This window comes from Peromyscus leucopus, chromosome 1 (genome assembly GCF_004664715.2).
Source record: "Peromyscus leucopus breed LL Stock chromosome 1, UCI_PerLeu_2.1, whole genome shotgun sequence".
NCBI lineage: Eukaryota > Metazoa > Chordata > Mammalia > Rodentia > Cricetidae > Peromyscus > Peromyscus leucopus.
The window spans coordinates 79,092,930-79,113,876 of record NC_051063.1 but is presented as its reverse complement, the minus strand read 5'-3'; the positions used below and the strand labels follow the sequence as shown (position 1 = coordinate 79,113,876).

Sequence of the window (20,947 nt, the reverse complement as noted above, 5' to 3'; positions counted from 1 at the left end):
GTTATGCCACTCATCCTCTTGGTGTCTGCCTTTTCTAGAAGGTGGTCATAAAGGATACCTGCCTCGGAAGGTAGCTGAAGAGGATCCCCAGCTAGTGTCTGTGGGGCTTCCTGCTGTGCCTGGCACGGAGGTGGTGAATTGATAGTGTTGGTCATTGTTGGGATTGATGGAGGGGTTGAGGGTTTCTCAGTCTGGAAGTTTCCAGGCTCTTCAGTCTCACTTTTCTATTTATGTTTTTATTTTATTTGGGGAAGGGGAAGAGTGTATATGAGCAGAGGCCAGAAGGCATCGGCTGTTCTCTGTCTCCTTTTGCCTATCCCTTTGAGGCAGAATCTCTCTTTAAATGAACCCAGGATTTGCATTTTCTTAGCTAGGCTGGAACATAGCAAGTACTAGACATCCTCCTGTCTCTGCCCTCTCAGAGCTGGAGGATGCTAACACCTTTCCACCATAGTCTACTGTGCCTTTGCTCAGGAGGCCCTTCACGTTCCATGGTGCTGGCATCCAAACTCCAGTCTTCATGACGCTCAGCAATCTCTCTTGACTGCTGAGTTCTCTCTTCTGCACTTCCTCTGCTCAGTCCTGGTCATTTATGGAGCACCCTGAAGTTTTGGATCCTTAGTGCTGGGTTGTTAGCTACAAGCGAAGCAGGCCAGCCCTGCTGCCCTGGAACTCAGGAGATAGGAGTAGGGGACAGGCCAAGCCAGCAGTGACCAAGAGTAAGTGGCAAGTACTATGAAGAAGAGCCATGCCTGCAGGAGGGACAGTGGCAGACAGCAGAGGTACCCAGGGGCCCTGGAGCAGACCTGAGTATGAGGATTAGTGGTCTCCTTGGAAAGACACAGGGGAGTGTGATGGAAAGGTGAGCCGTGGTCAGTGCATGGTGGTGGAGAGGAGGAGCTGGGGACCTGGGTCACAGTTGCATGGCCGATCACACTGGCTGGAGGAGTCTTCATGGCAGACTGAGTGGAAGGGCTCTGGGAAGCACCAAGATGGGAGAAGCGGCCTTTGGAAATCTCTTGGCTGCCGTGTGCAGATAGGACCATCCTGTCCACCCCCACAACTCAGGGCTTGCAGGATCTCCGAGGCTGTGTTCCTGAATCCACACAGCTCTTCTCTGCCCCTTCCCACAGCCCCACTCTTTAGCCTATCCTCTGCCTTCACTGACCCATTGTACCCCTCCAGGTCATTTCTCACTTCTGGACTGGTTGAAACTTGTAAGAGAAATTATTTGAGTGTCTCAGCTCATCTGTGTTACTCAGGCTGTGGCCTGTGGTAGTTGTGGTAGTTGGACTGGGATAGTTGGCCTCGGTGTGGTGCTGCCTGCTGCCTGAGTGGGCTATATGACTCAAGGTCACCTGTTGCTAATCTTGCCTGGCCTTGAACAGCCTGGCCGTGGGGTATGATTACAATTTATGGTCTAGGGTTCTGGAGTTGGGCAGTATAGCCTCGGTGTGTCACTACAATGTTGTTATTGTCACCAGGATGAGAAGCTCATTGACATGCTCTGGATTGACATCCTCTGGCCCTAAGAAATGGAGTTAAGTGGAAAGTATCTCCAAGATAGAAAGTGCCAGGGACAGGCCTTTGGGTCCACAGAAGAGAGAGGGGACAGTCTCTGCACTCATATTTCTGGAGTTTAAAAAAAAAAAAATTTTTTTTTGAGACAGGGTTTCTCTGTGTAGTTTTGGTGCCTATCTTGGATCTTGCTCTGTAAACTCAAACTCACAGAGATCCACCTGGCTCTGCCTCCCGAGTGCTGGGATTAAAGGCATGTACCACACTGCCCGGCTGAGTTTCAAATTTTTAATTCTTTATTTACTTTTAAAAAGTTTTGAAGTGGGGTCTCTTATAGCCTATGCTGGCCTTGAACTCACTATGTAGTTGAGGCTACCCTTGAAGTCTTGATCCTCTTGAGGCACCTCCCTCACGCTGGGATTACAGGTTTGAGATTCGATGCCCTAGCTGCTTCCATCTTTTGGCTGGGCTCCTCTGTCTTTGGGGGTAGCCAGGTGGAAGCTGGTGGTTAAGGTGGCAGGGTCCCAAGTAGCCAGTGGCCAGTTCTTAAAGCTACCCTACCAGGAATGGGACCATGACCCTGTCCCAGTCTCACGGTTTCTTTTATACTGCAGGATCCACCACAAAGGGCCAGTGGGGTCACACTGTCACTTCTGCTGGCCATGGCCTGGTGAACAAGGACTTGGTTATCACAGTGTAGTCTTAGCCTTGTTGACAGCAGCAGACGGCACCTCCCAAGCTGCTGTTCTCTGCTCCTGGGCTTCCTCACTTCTCATGTCTCTGTCACCTCTCCCTGCAGGGTTGAATTCCATTCTTGTAGGCCCAGACCAGCAAGTGGGAAGCACTTTGCTCCTAGCTACCGAAACAGAAGGGGCTTTCCCAGGACTACAGGTCTAAAGCTCATTTAGCCAGGAGGCTATAGAACCACCCATGATGCTCCTGTCCTTGGGGATAACCAGAGGGAGACAGGTAGTTAAGGTAACAATGTCCCCAGTGGCCAATTCTTAAAAGCCACCCCACCAAAAATGGGACCATGGCCCCGTCCCAGTCTCAGGGTTTCTCTTGTACTACAGAGCCCACCATAAAGGGCCCGTGGAGGTCACACCATCACTGTTGCTGGTCATGGCCTGGTCAGTAGTGGGGCTTGGGGGCTCTGAAGGTTGACTGGATGAAGGCAGCAGGCTCCCAGGCCGCCGCCTTTCCTGTGGAGCAGCCTGCAGGTGATACCCTGGCATCATCCCTGCTGGCCGTTCCCTTGCTGCTTCTGGGCCTTAGATCTCTCTGCTGCCATCAGTGGATTAAGATTTATGGCTTCCTCAGCCTTGTAATACTTGGGTAGACAGTGGCCTAATCAACAGAGCCGCCGTTTACCAAAATGCTGTCAGCTTTGATAAACGTCACTGGCTCTCGGCATTAAATCGGTAGTGAAGGGATTGGCCTTCCGGTGATTTACTGTGGGCTAGACTCTCAGGAAAGGTCTCCATAGCAGGTTTGCTGTGGGATGAAAGTGGCCTTGGCTGCCCCTCACGGCAACATCTGCTTCCTGGGTCGCTTCAGCCGTATGAGCATCTTGAGTATAGCTCACCTCTAGGTTGGGAAGCTGGATCCCTTTGCTACCTTCTGACTCCTGACCATGTCAAGAGCTGACAAAACTGGGAGGAGCTGATCAAAGACCAGCTCCGCACCCCAGCCTGCTTTGGGGGATCGGTAGAACCCTTCTACCTCTAGAGGGTGCCATTAACATATTGCACAACCCGTACAAGCATGCAGGGCATCCCCTGTGCTTGCTCCTTTTGTGCTTGACAGTACACTTCAATGCACCGTCTTAGAACACTTTATGAGGAGGTGCAGAAGACACACAAATAACTCCGGGCATGAACTGGGTGGAGTGTGGGCTGAGCTTGAAGTGAGCAGCTTTGGGAGGTTTGTATGGAGAGGCTTTTAAATCCTCCTCCAGCATAGGTACTGCAAAGGTCTGCCAGGGTCTGGGTTTGCAAGTAGGCAGGAAGGAGCAGCCACTTATAAACACCCACTCCTGGTAAAGCCGCATGCCAATTGGGGAGCCAACCCAGAGCGTCATCATCCCTCCATGCAAGGTGGAAGGTGGGAGACCAGGAGCATGCATGTGGCTGGGGCTGGAATCTGCCAGCCTTGGTGTGGGTGGGGCCATCCCCCAGGTTGTGGGCAGAGGAGGCTCCCCAGGCTAGGGCGGGAGAGCAGGCCAGATGGCGGCTATTTATTACCCTCTGGGCACCCACTCAGTGTTGTGAGCACTTTCTGGACCACAGAGTTAATTTCAGCACTGTTGCTTCATAACCTGCAGTGTTCACTATGGTGCTGAGTGGACTCAGGGGCGGGGCACTGGTGTCTGGAACTTGGTGCAGTGAGAGCTTCGCGAGGCCTGCTGACTAAAGGCCTTGGGGCTGACCACAAAGCTGTGTTTGAATATTGGATATCCCTGGGAAGCTCTGCTGTGCTGAGCTGCTGGGGAGGAGGCTGGGAAGTTGCTGAAGGTCTGTGATCCTGGTTCCTTGCTGGGTGTAGAGCTCCTCTGGATGTGCCAACCCAGAGCCGGCCAAGCTGCACCTTCTACTGTCACTTGCCAGCTTCCTTTCAGGTAGACCTCAACCTCCTACCTTTCAGGAGATTTTTCTGTGCCTCAGGGTGTCAAGAGAGCCCCTAGCAGCTCCTTCCTTACATACTGTCCCTGAGTCTCGCGTCTCTCCTGTTCCTGGGAACTATCACTTAGTATGGTAGGCAGGAGAGGGAAGTGATATCTGCAGCTCGGGTTTAGGTCACATGTTCCATCTTATCCTGGTGGAGGAACTCAGTTCTACCAGAGCCACCAGGATCCGTGGTTGACAGGAGTTCCCAAGAAAGAACTAAGGTGCTTTCTCCAGAGGCAAAGGACAGGACAGACAGGCAAGGTGTGTCCAGGCTCGTTGGATTTCTAGAAAAGAGGGGAGGCAAAGGTTAATATTACAGGTTCACAGGCAGCATTCAGCAGTAGCAAAGCCCTGGTCCAAGCCCTCCCCTTTCTAGAGAAAGGGCCAGAAGGCTCTAAAGGGTCTTGGTGACTGGTGATTCTGGCTACCCCTTCTGACCTAAGTCTGGTCAGCCACTTTCTTTTCTCCCATCTTCTCCTGGCCAATAGGTCCCAGTGTTAGGGTGTTGCTGGGTGGCCCAGGAGAAGAGCGTAGCATGCCTTCCTTGGCCTGGAGAGAAGAACGAAGTAGTGAAGTCTAGAAGGAAGCCATCCACCGCTAGTGCTAGCCCTGGGCTTTGAGTGAAGCGGGAAGGGGGATACAATGCGGATGTGTGGAGAACCATCCCAAGACATGGTTAAGAGTGGCCTGGTGGTCCTTCTTGTTTCTCTGCTGGGACATCTTCCTTGCTCCCATAGACAGTTGCCTGTTCTGTTCTCACTCTTGAGCCACACATGGACTGAAGGCAGGGAGGCAAACAAGCCGCAGAGACACAGGAAGGGGCTTCTGTGGGCTCAGCAGACTGGCTCAACAGTCACATGTGACAGAATGTGCAGGGATTAGTGTGGGAGCCTTGCATGCTGGGTGTATCAAGTAAGGTCTGGGTTTGCTGAGAGTGGCTTGAATGATGTGACAACAGATGCCACCTGTCAGCTGACTGAGTCCTTTTGTTCTACTCAGGGGGGAACCATGAGGAAGTGGGGAGCAGCTCCTAGTACTGGCAGTCTTGGGCCCAAGGGAGAACTAAGGTGCTTCTCCAGAAGGCAAAGGACAGGACAGACAGGCAGGCTTACAGGCTGGACTGACAGACTCAGAGCCCTGACAGTCAGAGACAGCCCTAGGTGCTGGGGTTAGAGGTCCCCTCTTCTGAATACCAGTTGCCAGTAGTCAGGCGCTCAGAAGCTAGTAAGGTCCTGAGCTCTATGCAGTCAGGCAGCAGCATGTGCTGAAGCTCTGCAGCCAGTCTCTGTGGGAGGCTCAGTGGCTACCGTGGCTAGTGGTATAACTCTCAAGACCATGAGCTTTGGGGGTTAGCAGCTTCCAGAAACCAAGACCTGCAGCATCTTTTGTGCCTTCCACAGCCTTGGCTCACAGCCTGCTCTTTCTTCTCCATACCACACTGTCCTCAGTCATCTCCCCCACCCCCTCTCTGCCCCACCCACTCTCTGGAACTCTAGCTGCTTTTTTTTGCCACTGGCTGCAGCTGCCACCGCCTCTGCTGGTCCTCTTTGTGTCACCAATTCAGCCCACTCTGCACAGGATAAAAACCACAAGTGGTAAAAGCTTTCTGTGTGGTCTGATGGTGCAACATCTGGGGGCAGCAGAGGAGCGTCTCCTTGTAAATCCGAATGCTAGCTGAGCTGGGCACGGGGCACTCCCGTCACTCCCTATGACTCCTGCCTTTTGTTGTTCATATGGGCCCTTTGGTCCTTCTGAGCTGCCCAAGGGTGGGTGCTCATGCTGCGACGTGAGCACAGGGAAGAACAAACGGGCAATAGAATTCTGGAGTGGTCTATAGCCCCCAACACCTGGTACAGGTGTTTGTTCCTCAAAGAAAGATGCAAAGAATGCTTGAAGGAAGGGAGGCTGCAGCAGGGGCAGCTCGTGTAGTCCAAAAAGCTCTTCAAGCTTCCTGTACATTTCACTTAAGCATACCTATGGTGTGTCAGCCAGGCTTTCCCAAACACAGGGTCAGGTAGTTCACAAGGCTCTTTGGGAAAAGGCGAACACCTATAAAAATTCTACTGAAAAATAATCATTAAAATTCTGAAAATTTCTACTACACACTTTGCAAATATAAGGGAGAAACAAGCAGAGTAGGATGACCCTGTGAAGCCGTAGCTGCTGAGCTAGGCACAGTGGCCACAGTGGTAACTCCAGTGCTCGGGAGGCTGAGGCAGGGGTTTGCGGAGAGCCTAGACTAAAGAGACCTGATCTTTAAAAAAAAAAAACAATCAAAATCCTGTCCTGCTCAGGGACAGTACCCTTTGAGTCCATTCTTGTGGGCAGCTGTCCTTGAGCAGAATGGTATCTGTTCTCATTTCAACACTGAATTTCTGTGTCCAGAAATCCGTGCAGATCAGAACTGAAGCTGGCCCTCGGCTCCACATTGAACCTCCTCTGGATTGTTCAGAAGATTTTGAGTCACCTAAGGATGTGACTGGCAAGGCCAAGGATACCACTGTGGATCCCACACAGGTAGGGACTGTCCTCAGCCTGCACTCGGGCTCCCACAAAACGAGGCCTCGGGCAGTGCTCTTTCCAACACCTACTTTGACCATTATTCTCCCCACAAACTCACACATTAAAAAAAAAAAGTGTGTGTGTGTATGTATGTGTGTGTGTGTGTGAGAGAGAGACAGAGACGGAGGGGGAGAGGGAGAGAGAGATGTGCAGTGAAGCACATGTGGAGGTCAAAGGACAACTTTGGGGAGTCAGTCCTCTCCTACTGTGGGATCCAGGGATTGAATTCAGGTCATCAGGCTTGTGCAGCAAGCACTTTTACCTGCTGAGCCATCTTGCTGCCCTTATCTCACACATTTTGTTACATATTTTGACACATAGAGCGTGGGCCACACATCTGTGTTCCTGGGTAGGTCAGCTAGCATCCAATCACTCTAAATGGAGAAGGGGCTGAGAGGGGAGGCGAGTGTAGCAGGCTTCCTTTTGGGCTACCAATCTGCTCTCAAATCATGACTCTGAGACTTAAATAATTATGAATGCTTGGCCTTAGCTTGGGTTCATTTCTTGTTAGCTCTTATAACTTAATTTAATCTGTTTCTCTTCACCTACACTTTGCCTCAAGGCTTTTACTGTTCTTTCATTCTGTATGTTCTACTCCATGCCTTGCTGGCTGGCAGTTGCCTGGCTGCCTGATCCCGGGCATCTTGCTCTTTTTCTCCCTCATTCTCTCCTTCTCTCCCCCTACTTATTCTCTCTGCCAACCAGCCCCGCCTATCCTTCTTAGCTTAGCTATTGGCTGTTCGGCTTTTTATTAGACCAATCAGGTGCCCTAGGCAGGCAAGGTGAAACAGCAACACATCTTTACATAGTTAAACAAATGCAGCATAAACAAAAGCAATACACCTTTCCATAATTAAACAAATGCAACACATCTTTACATAGTTATAGTAACATTCTGCAACATAAACAAATGTAACACATCTTTACATAGTTAAAGTAATATTCTGCAACAGGTCAGGCCTGACAGAAAAGAATAACTTAGCTGGGGAGTCTTCCTGAAAAAGGACAGAATGCTACAAAAGAATCTGAAGGGGCTGAGGTCAGGCAGAGAGTGACACCCCATCTGCCTGTATGTGTGTACCTAGGCCTGTGAGGCATTCTATATCTCAGTGACCCCAGGCAGCAGACCACCCGTGGAGCACTCAGAGGCTTGGGTACCTGCAGCTTACAGCCATGTTTGTACCACAGCTGATGGGGGTCAATGCATACTTGCTGTCCTTTTTCAGACCACCATCCCACTCCCAGTAATAGTATGTCCCAGGCTTTCCTGCCACAAGTGTTTCCTGACAGTGCATTCTTGAGCCTTGGCTTATGTTCTTAGCACCATAGACACAGAGATCAACAAAGCACATGGAGTGTCTGTTTTTAACCAATTAATGTTCTAGGCGAGATAGAAATAGGAAGAATGAAATAAGATAATTTCAGGTATCACCAGGTTCACTGGAAGAAACAGAAGAGGGAACTGGGCATGGTGGTGCACATTTATAATTGCACTGTTCAGAGACAGAGCAGGAAGGCCCTGAGCAAGGGCGGCCTGGGCTACATAGGGAAACCTTTTCTAAAATAATCATAACAAAAGTGAATGAAATCAGAAGAGGGAGATGGACAGCATGATGTTGGCTGGACAGGAGCACATAGGCAGGCAGCAGTGTGAAGAGTATCCCAGGCAGGAACTGCCTGTGCAGTTGGCAGGAGGCTGGGTTTCAAGGAGTTCAAGGAGCACGATGCCAACACTGTGAGTAGGAGAGCATGGAGTGAGTGGAGACATTGAATAAGGAGACAGCAGAGTGGACTAGGAGGTGCATAGTGGGCCTTGGCTGGAGAGTGGGAATGGGATTGGAAAGTGGAAGTTGTTCTAAGGCAGTGGTTCTCAACCTATGAGTCATGACCCCTTTGCGGGATGAAGGACCCTTTCACTGGGGTCACATATCAGATATCCTACATATCAGATATTTACGTTACAGTTCACAACAGTAGCAAAACTACAGTTATGAAATAGCAATGAAAATAATTTTATGATTGGGGGTCACCACAACATGAGGAACTGTATTTATTAGAGGGTTGCAACACTAGGAAGGTTGAGAACCACTGTTCTAAGGGGACAAGCTTTATAATTAAAATGAATGACTATGGGGACTGGAGAGATGGCTCAGGGGTTAAGAGCACTGACTGCTCTTCCAGAGGGCCCGAGTTCAACTCCCAGCAACCACATGGTGGCTCACAACCATCTGTGATGAGATCTAGTGCCCTCTTCTGGCCTGCAGGCAAAACATGCAGTCAGAATACTGTGTACATAATAAATAAATATTTAAAAAGGAAAAAGAATGCATGAATACATATTCTCTCCATGTTACATAGAAACAAAATTCTGAGGAGATTTCAGGTGAAAGTCAAGTTGCTCAGCTGTGGGCCCTGCCTGAAGATTCATAGCTTCAGCCAGGGCCTTCACCTTCACTTTCTGTGACTTCTGTTGTTGAATTCGAGTGGCAGAAAGAGAAAGGATCTGGTGTGGGAGGACTGTCCAGGAGCCCACTTTGACCTCTGTTCTGTGTTTGCGGTTCCTTATTTGCTCAAAAGGGAGACACAGGGAAGAAGCTGGGACCCTGCTTCCTCCTGTGCTGTTGGAGACTTGCACACATTGCACGCGTGGAGTTGTTTTCTTTTTCTTTCTTCTAATATTTGTGTGTGTGTGTGTGTGTGTGTGTGTGTGTGTGTGTGTGTGTACACGTGTGTGCATGTGTACATGTGTGCGTGCTGAGGCTCATATGGGAGGTCAGAAGTCAACCTTAATGGACTCGGTTCTCTTTTCCCCTTTACGTGGGTTCTGGGTGGTGAACTCAGGTCACCAGACTTGCACAGCTAGCGCCTTTACCCATGGAACCTTCTCCAGCGTTTCTTCTCATCTCCCCCTTCTCCTCCATTTTTAATGTAGTCCCAGCTAGCCTCAAATCCAAGATGCTTCTGCTGGAACCACCACACCTGGCTCACCATTCGCTTTTGAATCCACCAACAGTCCCCTGCTTGGGAACAGTCTGTACAAAAGAAACCTTCATTTTCTTTCAGCTGGATCCTCGCCATGTTCAGTCTGTTATAATCTACCCCCACACGATGTCCCAGAGTGCTGTGTGCCCTGTGAGCTGGAGACCATAGTTGTTTGCCCATGGGGAAGCACCTGGCACCTTCTGTTAAATGGATACCTTGTTCCTCTTTGGCAAGCTCCAGCACCCTGCACACTGGACAGCAGATCCCTCCCAGGCTTCTCCTGCCCTCAGCATTAGCAGCATTCCTCAGTGTACATGCTCAGTTGCAGCCCCTGCTTCTCTGCCAGCACTTCATGTTCCCCACTGTGAGCACCTGATTATATTTCTTTCTTGCCTTTCCCCCGACATCTTGAGAGGGCTCTCCTTAAGGCTTCACAGTCAATTTCCCCTTGGAGTTATTTCCCTGCGAAAGGAGAGAGAGAGAAACAGTGGTGTACTTGCCTGCCACCGCAGAAAGAAGCATTGAGAGATGCCATCTGCACAGGGACAGAGAAACTCAGGGCGTGGCTAAATATACCCAGCTTGGCACGAAGCAAGGGAGGCCTGAGCTGGAGCAGAAGGAACCCTCCTCTTCATAGAGGCTTTGCACCTCACCTTTGCTGTTGGAACATGCCAGCCTTTTGCCTTCCATCACATCCTGTGAACTCCAGTTTCTTGGTAGCTTTGAGTTCACAGCCTGGAATGGTGGAGGCGTGCTTCGTCAGCCCCCAGCGCTGCCTTACATGGTACTGTGGGAAGATTGAATTAGCAGTTGACACTGATGTAATCAGGAGATTCCGTGTGGTTATCTGAATTGGGGATTTCATTACTTTAAGAACAATCAGATGTTGGTTTTTGTTTTGTTTGGTTTGGTTTGGTTTGATTTTCTGAGACAGGGTTTCTCTGTGTAGCCCTGGCTGTCCTGGAAGTCACTTTGTAGACCAGGCTAGCCTCAAATTCACAGAGATCTACCTGCCTTTGCCTCCCCAGTGTTGGGATTAAAGGTGTGTGCCACCACAGCCCACCCCATAATAAAAAAAAGTAAAACCCAAATATAAAAGCATATAGTGTGTCAGGAGGTGATGGGGCTTGTAGAAACCGCAGAGCAGAGTTTCTGTTAAATACTAAGGCATGGCCTCTGATGAGGCAGTAATGAAGTGGGACCCTCAGGAGTGTGAGGGCGTGAGCCTGTGGAGCAGTGTCCCAGGCGAAGGGGGCAGAGAATGCCAAGGCCTGCAGTGAGGAGGGAGGAAGGAAGTGGGGGAGGTTTGAAAGAGCAGCTGTGAGTCAGGATGGTAGGTCTAGGGGACTGTGATAGAGACGGGATTTTCCTTAGGTTGGACAAGTAGCCTTCGCAGGGTTCTGAGCAGTTTTCCAATTCTGACAAGCAGAGGATAACTTTCTAGAGAGTTCAAGCCCAGTCATGGTATGTGTGCTGCCGTGGGTGACTCAGTCTCCATTTGAGGAGGTGGCTTCTTTAGGAATCAAGAATGAACCCAAAATGTCTAATAATAGACAGAAAGTTAAAGTTTAAATTTAAAATTTTTTATTTATTATTATTTGTGTTGGGGGAGCACATGAGTGCTACTGTACACACATGTAGAGGTCAGAGGACAGCTTTGAGGAGTCAGTTCTCTCCTTCAGCTGTGGGACCTAAGGACTGAACACAGGTTGTCTGGCTTGCACCAGGCCATTGAGCCATCTCTCCACCCCAAAAGTCTCTTTAGAACCCTGCTGTCCTGTGCATGCCTGTCCAGATTGCGTATAGATGGCCTGCCCATTGTATGGGGGTGGGAGTGACTCTCATTCTCGGGAGAGACACTTCCCAATTTAGTGATCACCAGACCTTGTTATAATAGCCACATGAAAGAATAATCACTGGGACAGCTTCCAGAAGGCCTTCACGGCTTTTCTTTCCATTGCACGTATATTAGTTTCATTTCTGTTGCTATGATAAAGTACCCTGACAAAGAGCAGTTTAAGGGAGAGAGGGTTGTTTTAGCTTAGAATTTTGGGTTACAGACTGTCATAGCAGGGATGTCAAGGTGGCAGGAACTTGAAGCAGCAAGTCTCATTACATTCACACTCCAGAGCAGAGGGCAATGAATGAATTCCTGCATGTTAGTACTCAGCTGTCTTTTTCCACCTTACACAGTTGACGATCTCCTGCCTAGGGAATGGTGCTACCCACATGAGTAGTTCTTCCCATTTCAGTTAATGCAATCAAGACATGTCCACAGGCCAGCTTGATCTAGACACTAGATGGTTGAGACACTCCCCAGGTGATTCTAGGTTGTGTCCACATCACAGTAAGGTAGAGATTTTACACTCACAGCTATAGCCTAGTGTCCTTATTACTTCTGCATGCTGACATCTAAAAGCTGCTGTTGGCCAGGCATCCCCAGAGGAGCCTGCCCTGCCACATCAGAAGCTATAGCAGGTCCCTTCAACAGTGAGACTTAAAAAGTGAGGGCTGGCCTGCAGAGAAGATATGTTGCATGGGTATTTCTGTTGGGAACTCTAGATAATACAACCTTTGAGCAAGTACCTTCTTTTGTTTATTTTTATTTATTAGTTTTTGGTGGTATGCAGCGGTGAACAAAGGCCCTGCATATGTTAGACAAACACCTTCCTGAGCTATATTCCCAGCCCTTTTTTCACATTTTAAATTTTAAGACAGGGCCTTGACAGGTTGGCTTTGAACTCACTCTGTAGCCGAGCAGGCCTTTGCCTTGCAATTCTCCTGCCTCAGTCTTCCAAGTAGCTAGGCTTGTCTCCCATACTTTTATTGCTGATCTAGCATAAGTGGGGTTTGTCATCCATCCTATTTGATAACCCCACATTTTTAACTCCATAATGCAGCATGGCTCTCTTTCCACACTGGTAACTTACTCACCCAGTAGCTTAGAGCACTGCTTGCGGAGTACTGGCTTGGCCACCACGTATTGGCTGTGTCTTCAGTGGTTTTGACAGATGGAAAGCGTGTGCTCAGATCAGCTGTGGGAGTGAGAGCAGAAGGTAGTGGTTAGGAGAGGCGGGGGGGGGGGGGGCAGCAGAAGAGCGAGACCCCCACACATTCAGACAGAGGTGCTGGTGCTGTGCAGGATCTCCGTGCTTAGGCCTAGGCTGCCAGTTCTCCCACCAGCTCCTAGCCCTGTCCTTTGATTTCTCCCTTCTGCACACAGGGACATCCCAGTGCTCCCTGCAGCACGGACAAAGACAGGATTCTCTTAATGATTCATGATGCAGGGGTGAGATGGACTTTGAGCATTCACAGCCGAGCTCCTGAGTGAGTCTGGAAATGACCCAGATGAGTGGCAGGACTGCATTAGCATAAAGGCCTCCATGTGGAGGGGCTTCAGCGGGTGGAGCGCTTGCTGCATAAGCGTGAGGCTTTGAGTTCAGGTCCCTGGCGCCCAGGTAGAAAGCGAGGCGTGGAGTGCTCGTTTGTAACCCCAGTGCTGAAGATGAGGATAAGTCACGAGGCTTTCTCACCCAGTAAGCCAGCCAGTTCAGTGAGCTTCAGGATCAGTGGGAGACACTGTCGAAAGAAAAATGAGAGATGCCGGGTCGTGGTGGCGCACGCCTTTAATCCCAGCACTCGGGAAGCAGAAGCAGGTGGATCTCTGTGAGTTCAAGGCCAGCCTGGCCGGCAGAGCGAGATCCAGGACAACCAGGACTGTTTCACAGAGAAACCCTGTCTCTCGAAAAAAAGGAGAAAGTGACCGAGGAAGACACCCAGTGTCAATCTCTGACTTCTACATACATACATACACACATCACACCTTTGGTGCACCCATCAAACATCTAAAATGACACCTGAGAAGTTTGAGCTCAGGGTGGATTTTGAAGTGACAGAGCTCACACTGCATAAGCACTGAGCAGTACACTGGTTGAGGCTGTAACATCCATTACACAGTCTGTGAGCCGAGTGCTAGGTGTTTGAAGAAACTGAGGAACAGAGAGACCTGTACTGGATGCCAGGGCCCCGAGACTCTTTTTTGCCTGTGGAGGTGCAGTCAGGCCAGGAACTGCACAGGGCTGGTTCTGCTCCAGAAGGTGCCACGGCTGTTGTGGCTGTTATTGATGTGAGCCCGGGAGCCAGGCGTGCAGCAGGGCCACCCATCAGTGCTGCTTCATGGCACTTTCCACAGTGACAGAGAGGATTCCTCTTAGCAGAATCTCTCCCTGGTGAGTGCACAGCTGGGAATGGCAGTGAGAAATGCCAAAGCCAAATGAGGACCAACAGCCCGAATGGAGGGCTGGATGGAGGGCTGGATGGAGGACTGGATGGAGGACTGGATGGAGGGCTGGATGGAGAGCTGGATGGAGGGCTGGATGGAGGGCTGGATGGAGGGCTGGATGGAGGGCTGGATGGAGGACTGGATGGAGGGCTGGATGGAGGGCTGCTCTACGAGGGGCTGTACAGAGTCCTGAAAACCGTCAGAGGCGCGAGAGACAAGGGAAGGCGAGAAACGCCCCAGGTTAACGACAAGACCTGCACCACACTGTGTGCAGGGGGATCCTGGGCCTGGGAGGGACCCCTGAGTTTGGGGAGAAATTCAGTAATTGCCAAATTTGAGGAATAATAGACGATATATATGTCACAATATTGGATTGATGTTAAATTTCCTGAGTTTGATTTTTTTTAAACTGTGGTCTTCTCAGAAAACATCCTTTTTTCCTTTTTTTTTTTTTTACTTTTTTAAATAAATATTTATTTATTTATTTCCATTTTATGTGTATGGGTATTTTGCCTGCATGTATGACTGCACCATGCATGCTTTGTGCCTGTGAGGCTAGAAGAGGGTTGTTGGATTCCCTGGAACTGGAGTTAAATAGTCGTGAGCATGTGAACCACTGTGTGGGTGTTTGGAATGGAACCCAGGTCCTCTGGAAGAGCAACCAGTGCTCTTAACCACTGAGCCTTTTCTCCAGCCCCTGAGAAAACATTCTTATTCCTTGAAGACATGTATAGAATGTAGAAGACAGAAGAGAGGGTCACAGTGTTACAAAGGCAACAAAGTAAAGTCTGTACTTAATGTGGGCGGCAGAATAACAGTTGGTGAATGTAGGAGGAAGATATCTGGGTGCCCATTATACTAATTTGATAAATTGTGGATTTTACATTTTTCAAAATAAGTTTTTAAAAAAATTAAACAGCTAGGGCTGGGAAGATTGCTCAATGGGTAGCGCTCTTGCCATACAAGCATTGAGGACCTGAGTTAGAATTCCCAGAACAAATATAAAGCCAGTTGAGGAAGCCAGGGCTCCTACTGGGATGGAGGCAGACACAGGAGACTCCCAGAAGCTCCGCACTTAGCCTAGCTACAGTCTCAAACAGGTGTGAGGCAATGACCCAAGGTTGCCCTCTACCTAGCCCTCCATATCCATACTGTGGTAAAAACCATCACCCACCCCACCCCCAACACACACACACACACACACACACACACACACACACACACACACACACACGCCGGCTTGCTCTGCTTTGTCAGAACCAAGTCCAGTGAAGGATGATGGAAGTAAGAAGACAGACAGCACAGTGGCATCCCATCCAAGTCCTTCTTGTCCCCATTGTGATGTCCGCTATTGTCCTGAAATGGGGGCGGGGGGGGGTCACTGAAGGGAGCGACTGAATTCCTCCCCAGTGAGACACAAAGTCTACAGTTAGTTCCAAATCAAGAGTAAACAATGAGCAAAGCCACTGGTTCCCTGGGCCTGCCCACTGAGATGGGTTCTGATCCTGGCTTGGGCTCAGATCCCCTTTCAGCAGCCTCCGACAAGGCTGTAATTGCAGCACTCCTGGAGAGCACACTTCTAAGGAGACAGTGTGATGTGTACAGGTCATGATGATAGTGATTAAAAACTCTGTTGGGGCTTAATTTGTAAGATAACAGAATTTGCATGCAGGGCATAGCCCAGGATCTCCTGGTGCTTGGGAACTGAGCCTACAGATCAGAATCCACCTCAAAAGGAAGGAGTGTGCTTTGAGATACTCTGTGGCACAGATACGGCAATTATAAAAGACAAAAATATTTAAAACCATAGTTAAAAGGCTGAAAATTGTCAACATTTAAAACTTATTTACATTTGTTATTTATTTATTTGGGGTGTGTGTGTGTGTGTGTGTGTGTGTGTGTGTGTGTGTGTGTGTGTCTAATGAGGACAACTTTGGGGAATTGGTTCTGTCCTTCTGCCTGGTGTGTTCTGGGGATTAAACTCAGGTCAAGTTTGTACCACAGTGCCTTTACCCACTGGGCCATCTCATTGATCTCAAATTGTCAACTTTTTTTCCCCTCTAAAAATTTATTTTAAATTATGTATATGTACGTGAGCCTGTTTGTAGGTATGTGCACGTGAGTACAGGTACCCATGGAGCCTAGAGGCATTTGCTCACCCCAAAGCCGGAGGTACAGGCCTTTGAGTTCAGGGAGCCAAACTCAGATCTTCTGTAAGAACAGTAGTACAGGCTCTTAACCACTGAGCTATCTCTCCAGTCTCTAAAATGATCAACTCTTAAGAGAAACCAAGGCACAAGGAAAGACAGAATTGCAAATAGGTTATATTACTCAGGGTTATTATTGCTGTGGTGAAATACCATGACCAAAAGCAACTTGGGGAGAAAAGGGTTTATTTGGCTTATGTATAGAGTCACAGTTCATTGAGAGGATGCCTAGGCCGGAACTCAAACCAGGTGGGAACCCGGAGGCAGGAGTTGATGCAGAGACCATGGAGGAGTGCTGCTTACTGGCTTGCTCCCCTACTCCCATCCCCTGCTTGCTCAGCCTGCTTTCTTACAGAACCCACTGACAACCACCAGCCCAGGGGTGGCCCCACCCACACTGGGCTGGGTCCAACACACATCAATCACTAATAAGAAAATGCCCTATAGGTCTGCCCTGTAACCAGATTTTATGGAGGGACTTTCTCAACTGAGGTTTCCTCCTCTCAGATGACCTTAGCTTATGTCCTTGGACATAAGCACATGGGTTGAGCAATAATGCCAAGGTCTTAGAGATTTCAAGGGGGTTTCATGTACTTGTTTGTTAGGATAGGATACGACTGGCTTCAAACTTCAGCCTTCAGAGCACTGGGATGACCTGTGTGTCTGTGCTGGATAGTCTGTGTCAACGTGACACAAGCTAAAGTCATCTGAGAGGAGGGAGCCTCCATTAAGAAAATGCCTCCGTAAGATCTGGCTGTAGGCCAGCCTGTAGACATTTCTCTTAATGTCTCAAATTAGTGATTGATAGGGGAGAGCCCAGCCCAAGGTGAATGGTACCATCCCTAGGCTGCTGGTTATCCTGGCTTCTATAAGAAAGGAGGCTGAGCAAGCCAGTAAGCAGCATTCCTCCATGGCTTCTGCATCAGTTCGTGCCTCCACGTTTCTGCCCAGTTTGAGTTCCTGACTTGACTGTCATCTGGAAGTGTAAGCTGAAATAAACCCTTTCCTCCCCAAGTTGCCTTGGTCATGGTGTTTCATCACAGCAACAGAAACCTTAACTAAAACAGTGTCCTACCACCACCTAGCTTTAGTAAGTCTTAAAGATGGAACCTCTAGCCAGGAGGGAGATTATGTCTCGGTTGGAGGGAGATTATGTCTCAGTTCTGATTGGTCCAGTCAGGTTGGCAAGCTGTTTTTATAAGAGGGATACGAAAAACTTGTCCCCAAAAGATGTGTGTGTGTGTGTGTGTGTGTGTGTGTGTGTGTGTGTGTGTACAGGGGTGAAGGTGTTTTTCATGAAGAGCCCAAAAGAACAGAAGGTGTTCGATCCCCTGGAACTGGAAGTTATATAGGTAGTTATGAGCTGCTATATGGATGCTGGGAACCGAACCTCAGTCCTCTGCAAGAGCGTAAATACTCTTAACTGCTAAACCATCTCTCCAGCTCCTGGGATCTGATAATTTAAAGAATATACACAAGTGAGTTTTCAGAGGGGGGTGGGGAAAGGGAAAACAAGGTAGTTCTTGGGAGAGGGTGGCAGTGGAGGCGTGACTGTGGTGACTCTCAGTGAGACAGAAATGTTGTACTTGATGAAAACTCCATGTTGAACATAAGTATAAGATGTAGCAGTTCTTGGCTTAGCGGACTTCAGTGTGGTCAGAGAAGGAAGCTTGGCTTGAACAAGGTCAAAGCTGAGTTAAACATAATGGGTTGTGGTGCTGATGGTAAGGCACATGCTTAGCACACGAGGCCTGGGTTCAATGACAGCCCAAAATAATTGTCTTCACATAAAATGATTCACTTTTGTTGTTTGGCCTTCTGAGACAGGCTAGCATTGAACTTAAGATCCATCTGTCTCAGCCTCCACGTGCTAGGCTAATAGATACATCTGTTTTCTGCACTTCTGTCACATTCAAAAACATAATTCAGCTGGCAGTGGGGGTGCACACCTTTAATCCCAGCACTCGGGAGGCAGAGGCAGGAGGAGTGCTGAGTTAGAGGGTTAGCCTGGTCTTCAAAACAGATGCCAGACTGTTACACAGAGAAACCCTATCTCAAAAAAGCACAAAATAAAACAAACAAGAACCATACATCAGACCAGAAGGCAGGGTGGGGGTGGGGGGGGGGACAAAGCCAACAAGATGGAGTTGGGTAGGAAAGACCTGATAGTTAAGACCTGAAAAAGAAGTGCTGAAATCCAGCTGAGGAGGAGGAGGAGCCACAGCCATGGGTGGGCAGAGCAGCCTCAGCGCCCCAGGCCTGCTTCCGCTGCTGCGACCATCACTGTTGCTGTTGGCTCTTAATTGGAAGACTTGTGTTTTCCGAAAATGCACATCAAGCTTTCCCTGGTCTGTCTCTACTCCATGTTGGGCGTGGTGACAATTCAGCTGCGTCTCCTGTTTCCTGAGGCCCAACAGCACAGATGGAGCCCACCAAGCCCAGGAGAGTAGACCTGCTGCAAACCTTTTTACAGCCTGGTAAATGGGGCCTTGGCTGAGTCACCTTCTCTGGAGCCCCATTTCCTTTTCCAACAGGAAGGAATGGATTAAGTATTCCTCTCCCTGCCGTCTCTGAACTTGAGGCTCCTAGGTTTGTAGAAGAACACCTCATATTCCAAACTTTATGTCAGCAGAGAAGGCATGCTATTCAGGGCTGCTCACCCTGGCGGTCGTCCTATAGGTCACTGGCGGGTAGACACCCCAACTCCCAGACCCCAGCTCTGTCTTGTTGTCCAGTATGCTTCTGGACTTCATTGGTTTTGATTTTTTCAAACAGAGCCTCACCATGTAACTCTGGCTCTCCTGGAACTCACTGTGTAGACCAGGCTGGCCTCCAACTCAGAGGTCGGTCCTCCTGCCCATCCTCCTGAGGGCTGAGATTTTTAAAGGTGTGTGCATGCCCAGCTGTGTTTTTGGACTTTAGAAAACCGCCTGGCCCAGTTAGTATGCAAACAAGTCTTTGTTAAGCAAGGGAATTGATAATTGAGTGATTGGGTCAGTGAGAGAAGAAGGGTACAGCACAAGTGTTCACGAGACACACCGCCACATTGCCACATCACCTTGGTGTAATTCTGGGGCGATATTTTCTAAGCCCTGAATAAGGACACCTGAAATGGTAAAGAGGGGCCAGCAAATGGCCCAGCAGTAGAGGCAACTGCCAGAGTGTGAGTCCTGGGCCTAAATGGTAGAGGGCAAGAACTGACTCATGCATTGTTGTCCTTTGACCTCCACAGGCATGCAGGCTATGTGTGCATCCCTCACTCCCACATGTGCACAGATGGGTGAATGAATGTAATGAACTTTGTTCCAAAAACTTGAAAGGAATTTTTGTCCTACTTAGCATAGAGTAGACAGTGGGGAATTGGGATAGGTGTTCTAAATTTAAAGTCTATTAAATCATGTGACTCTAAATCAAGCATGGAAGAAGTAGGGGGACTGCCGAGGATGGCCATAGTTAGCCATCACCATAAAATGTGAGGCCCTATGGAGTTAAGCTTTCTGTTTTTAACTGAAGCCAGGTAGCTGATGAGAGGTATGTTTAATTTTATAAAATTTTTATTTTTATGTATATGGGTGTTTTGCCCACATATTATATCTGTGCAACACCCTCAGAGACCAGAAGAGGGTATTGATCCCCTGGAACTGGAGTTCTAGACAATTGTAAGCAGCCATGTGGGTGGTGGGAATTGAACCCAGGGTCCTCTGAAAGAGCAGCCAATGCTCTTAATCACTGAGCCACTGCTCCAACCCCAGATACCTTCCATTTTTAATGTTGATAATTATTTATAATTTCCCATACTCCAAACAAAACATAGCTACTGGCCAAATTTGGCCCCTGCAACACCAACTTCTAACTTCCAGTTTAGACTGAAAACTTGATAGTCTGGTGAAAGAGGAGGACTTTCTCCTTCCGACTAGCATTAGAATTAGCCTCGGTGCTACCCAGGACCATTCAGGCAGCCAGAGATGTCCAGCCAGCCAGCTCAGAATGAAGCACAGACTGGCCTGTGGTCTTAGTAGGCCATGAGCCAGTGGGGCAGCCGCAGGAGGCCAGCAGAGCAGGGCTGGTGCAGTGCTGAGCGTGAATGATGCATGCATGCATACAATGCTGAGCCGGCACTAATGGAACATCCAGAAGGGGCCACGTGGCCACCCAGCACCCCATACAGGCTTATGCAAATGAAGCTGCCAGATGGAATGTGGCTCACTAAAGCAGCTTTTCCAATTTACCAACAATAAAGAGTGACCTCCCAGTCAATAATAGTATAAATGGTCTGGCTTATGCCTCACATGTATAGCCTATTTAGAATTTCTTAAGTATTTTGCATTTTTTTCTGTCATTTTATGTAACTGTTAATGCATAAGTGCTTTCTCACTAAGAAGATTCAAACAATCTAGAAGTAAGCCTGAAAAAGGCTCTCTGCTTTTAGCTGGATTGAGTTGGATTGAGCCCTGTGTACCCCACTCAGGCATCTCGTTGTTTGCTCATTTTTTTCTATTTCATGTCATTTTAGCCTTTACTTCTTCCTTCCCTAAACATTTTGGTTTATTTGGTTGTTCAAGCTCCCTGACCCTACTCCTGTTACCCACAAGTTCGTTGTTCACCCACCCTCAGCCTTGTCTCAGCCACTGCTCTGCTGCTGTGAAGCGTCCCGTGACTGGGCCAACTCTAATGAAGGAAAGCCTTTAACTGGGGGCTAACCACAGTTTCAGAGGGTTGCTCCATTATCA

At 48.9% G+C, this 20,947-nt stretch overlaps 1 protein-coding gene and 1 long non-coding RNA gene across 2 annotated transcripts in view; one reads left to right on the top strand and one right to left on the bottom strand.

Moving 5' to 3' along the window:
* The window catches only part of Katnip (katanin interacting protein), a 174,413-nt gene that overhangs the window by 66,451 nt on the left and 87,015 nt on the right, over positions 1-20,947 (top strand). The window contains exon 6 of the mRNA XM_028867907.2: positions 6,570-6,710. Coding sequence (XP_028723740.1) covers positions 6,570-6,710 — 141 coding nt within the window. The remainder of the gene's footprint in view (positions 1-6,569; positions 6,711-20,947) is intronic.
* On the bottom strand, positions 9,606-12,780 carry LOC119089012. Its single transcript, XR_005092791.1, has 3 exons — positions 12,663-12,780; positions 10,382-10,515; positions 9,606-10,190 (listed from the first exon to the last, which is right to left on the bottom strand). It is a non-coding gene; the product is annotated as an uncharacterized LOC119089012 (long non-coding RNA).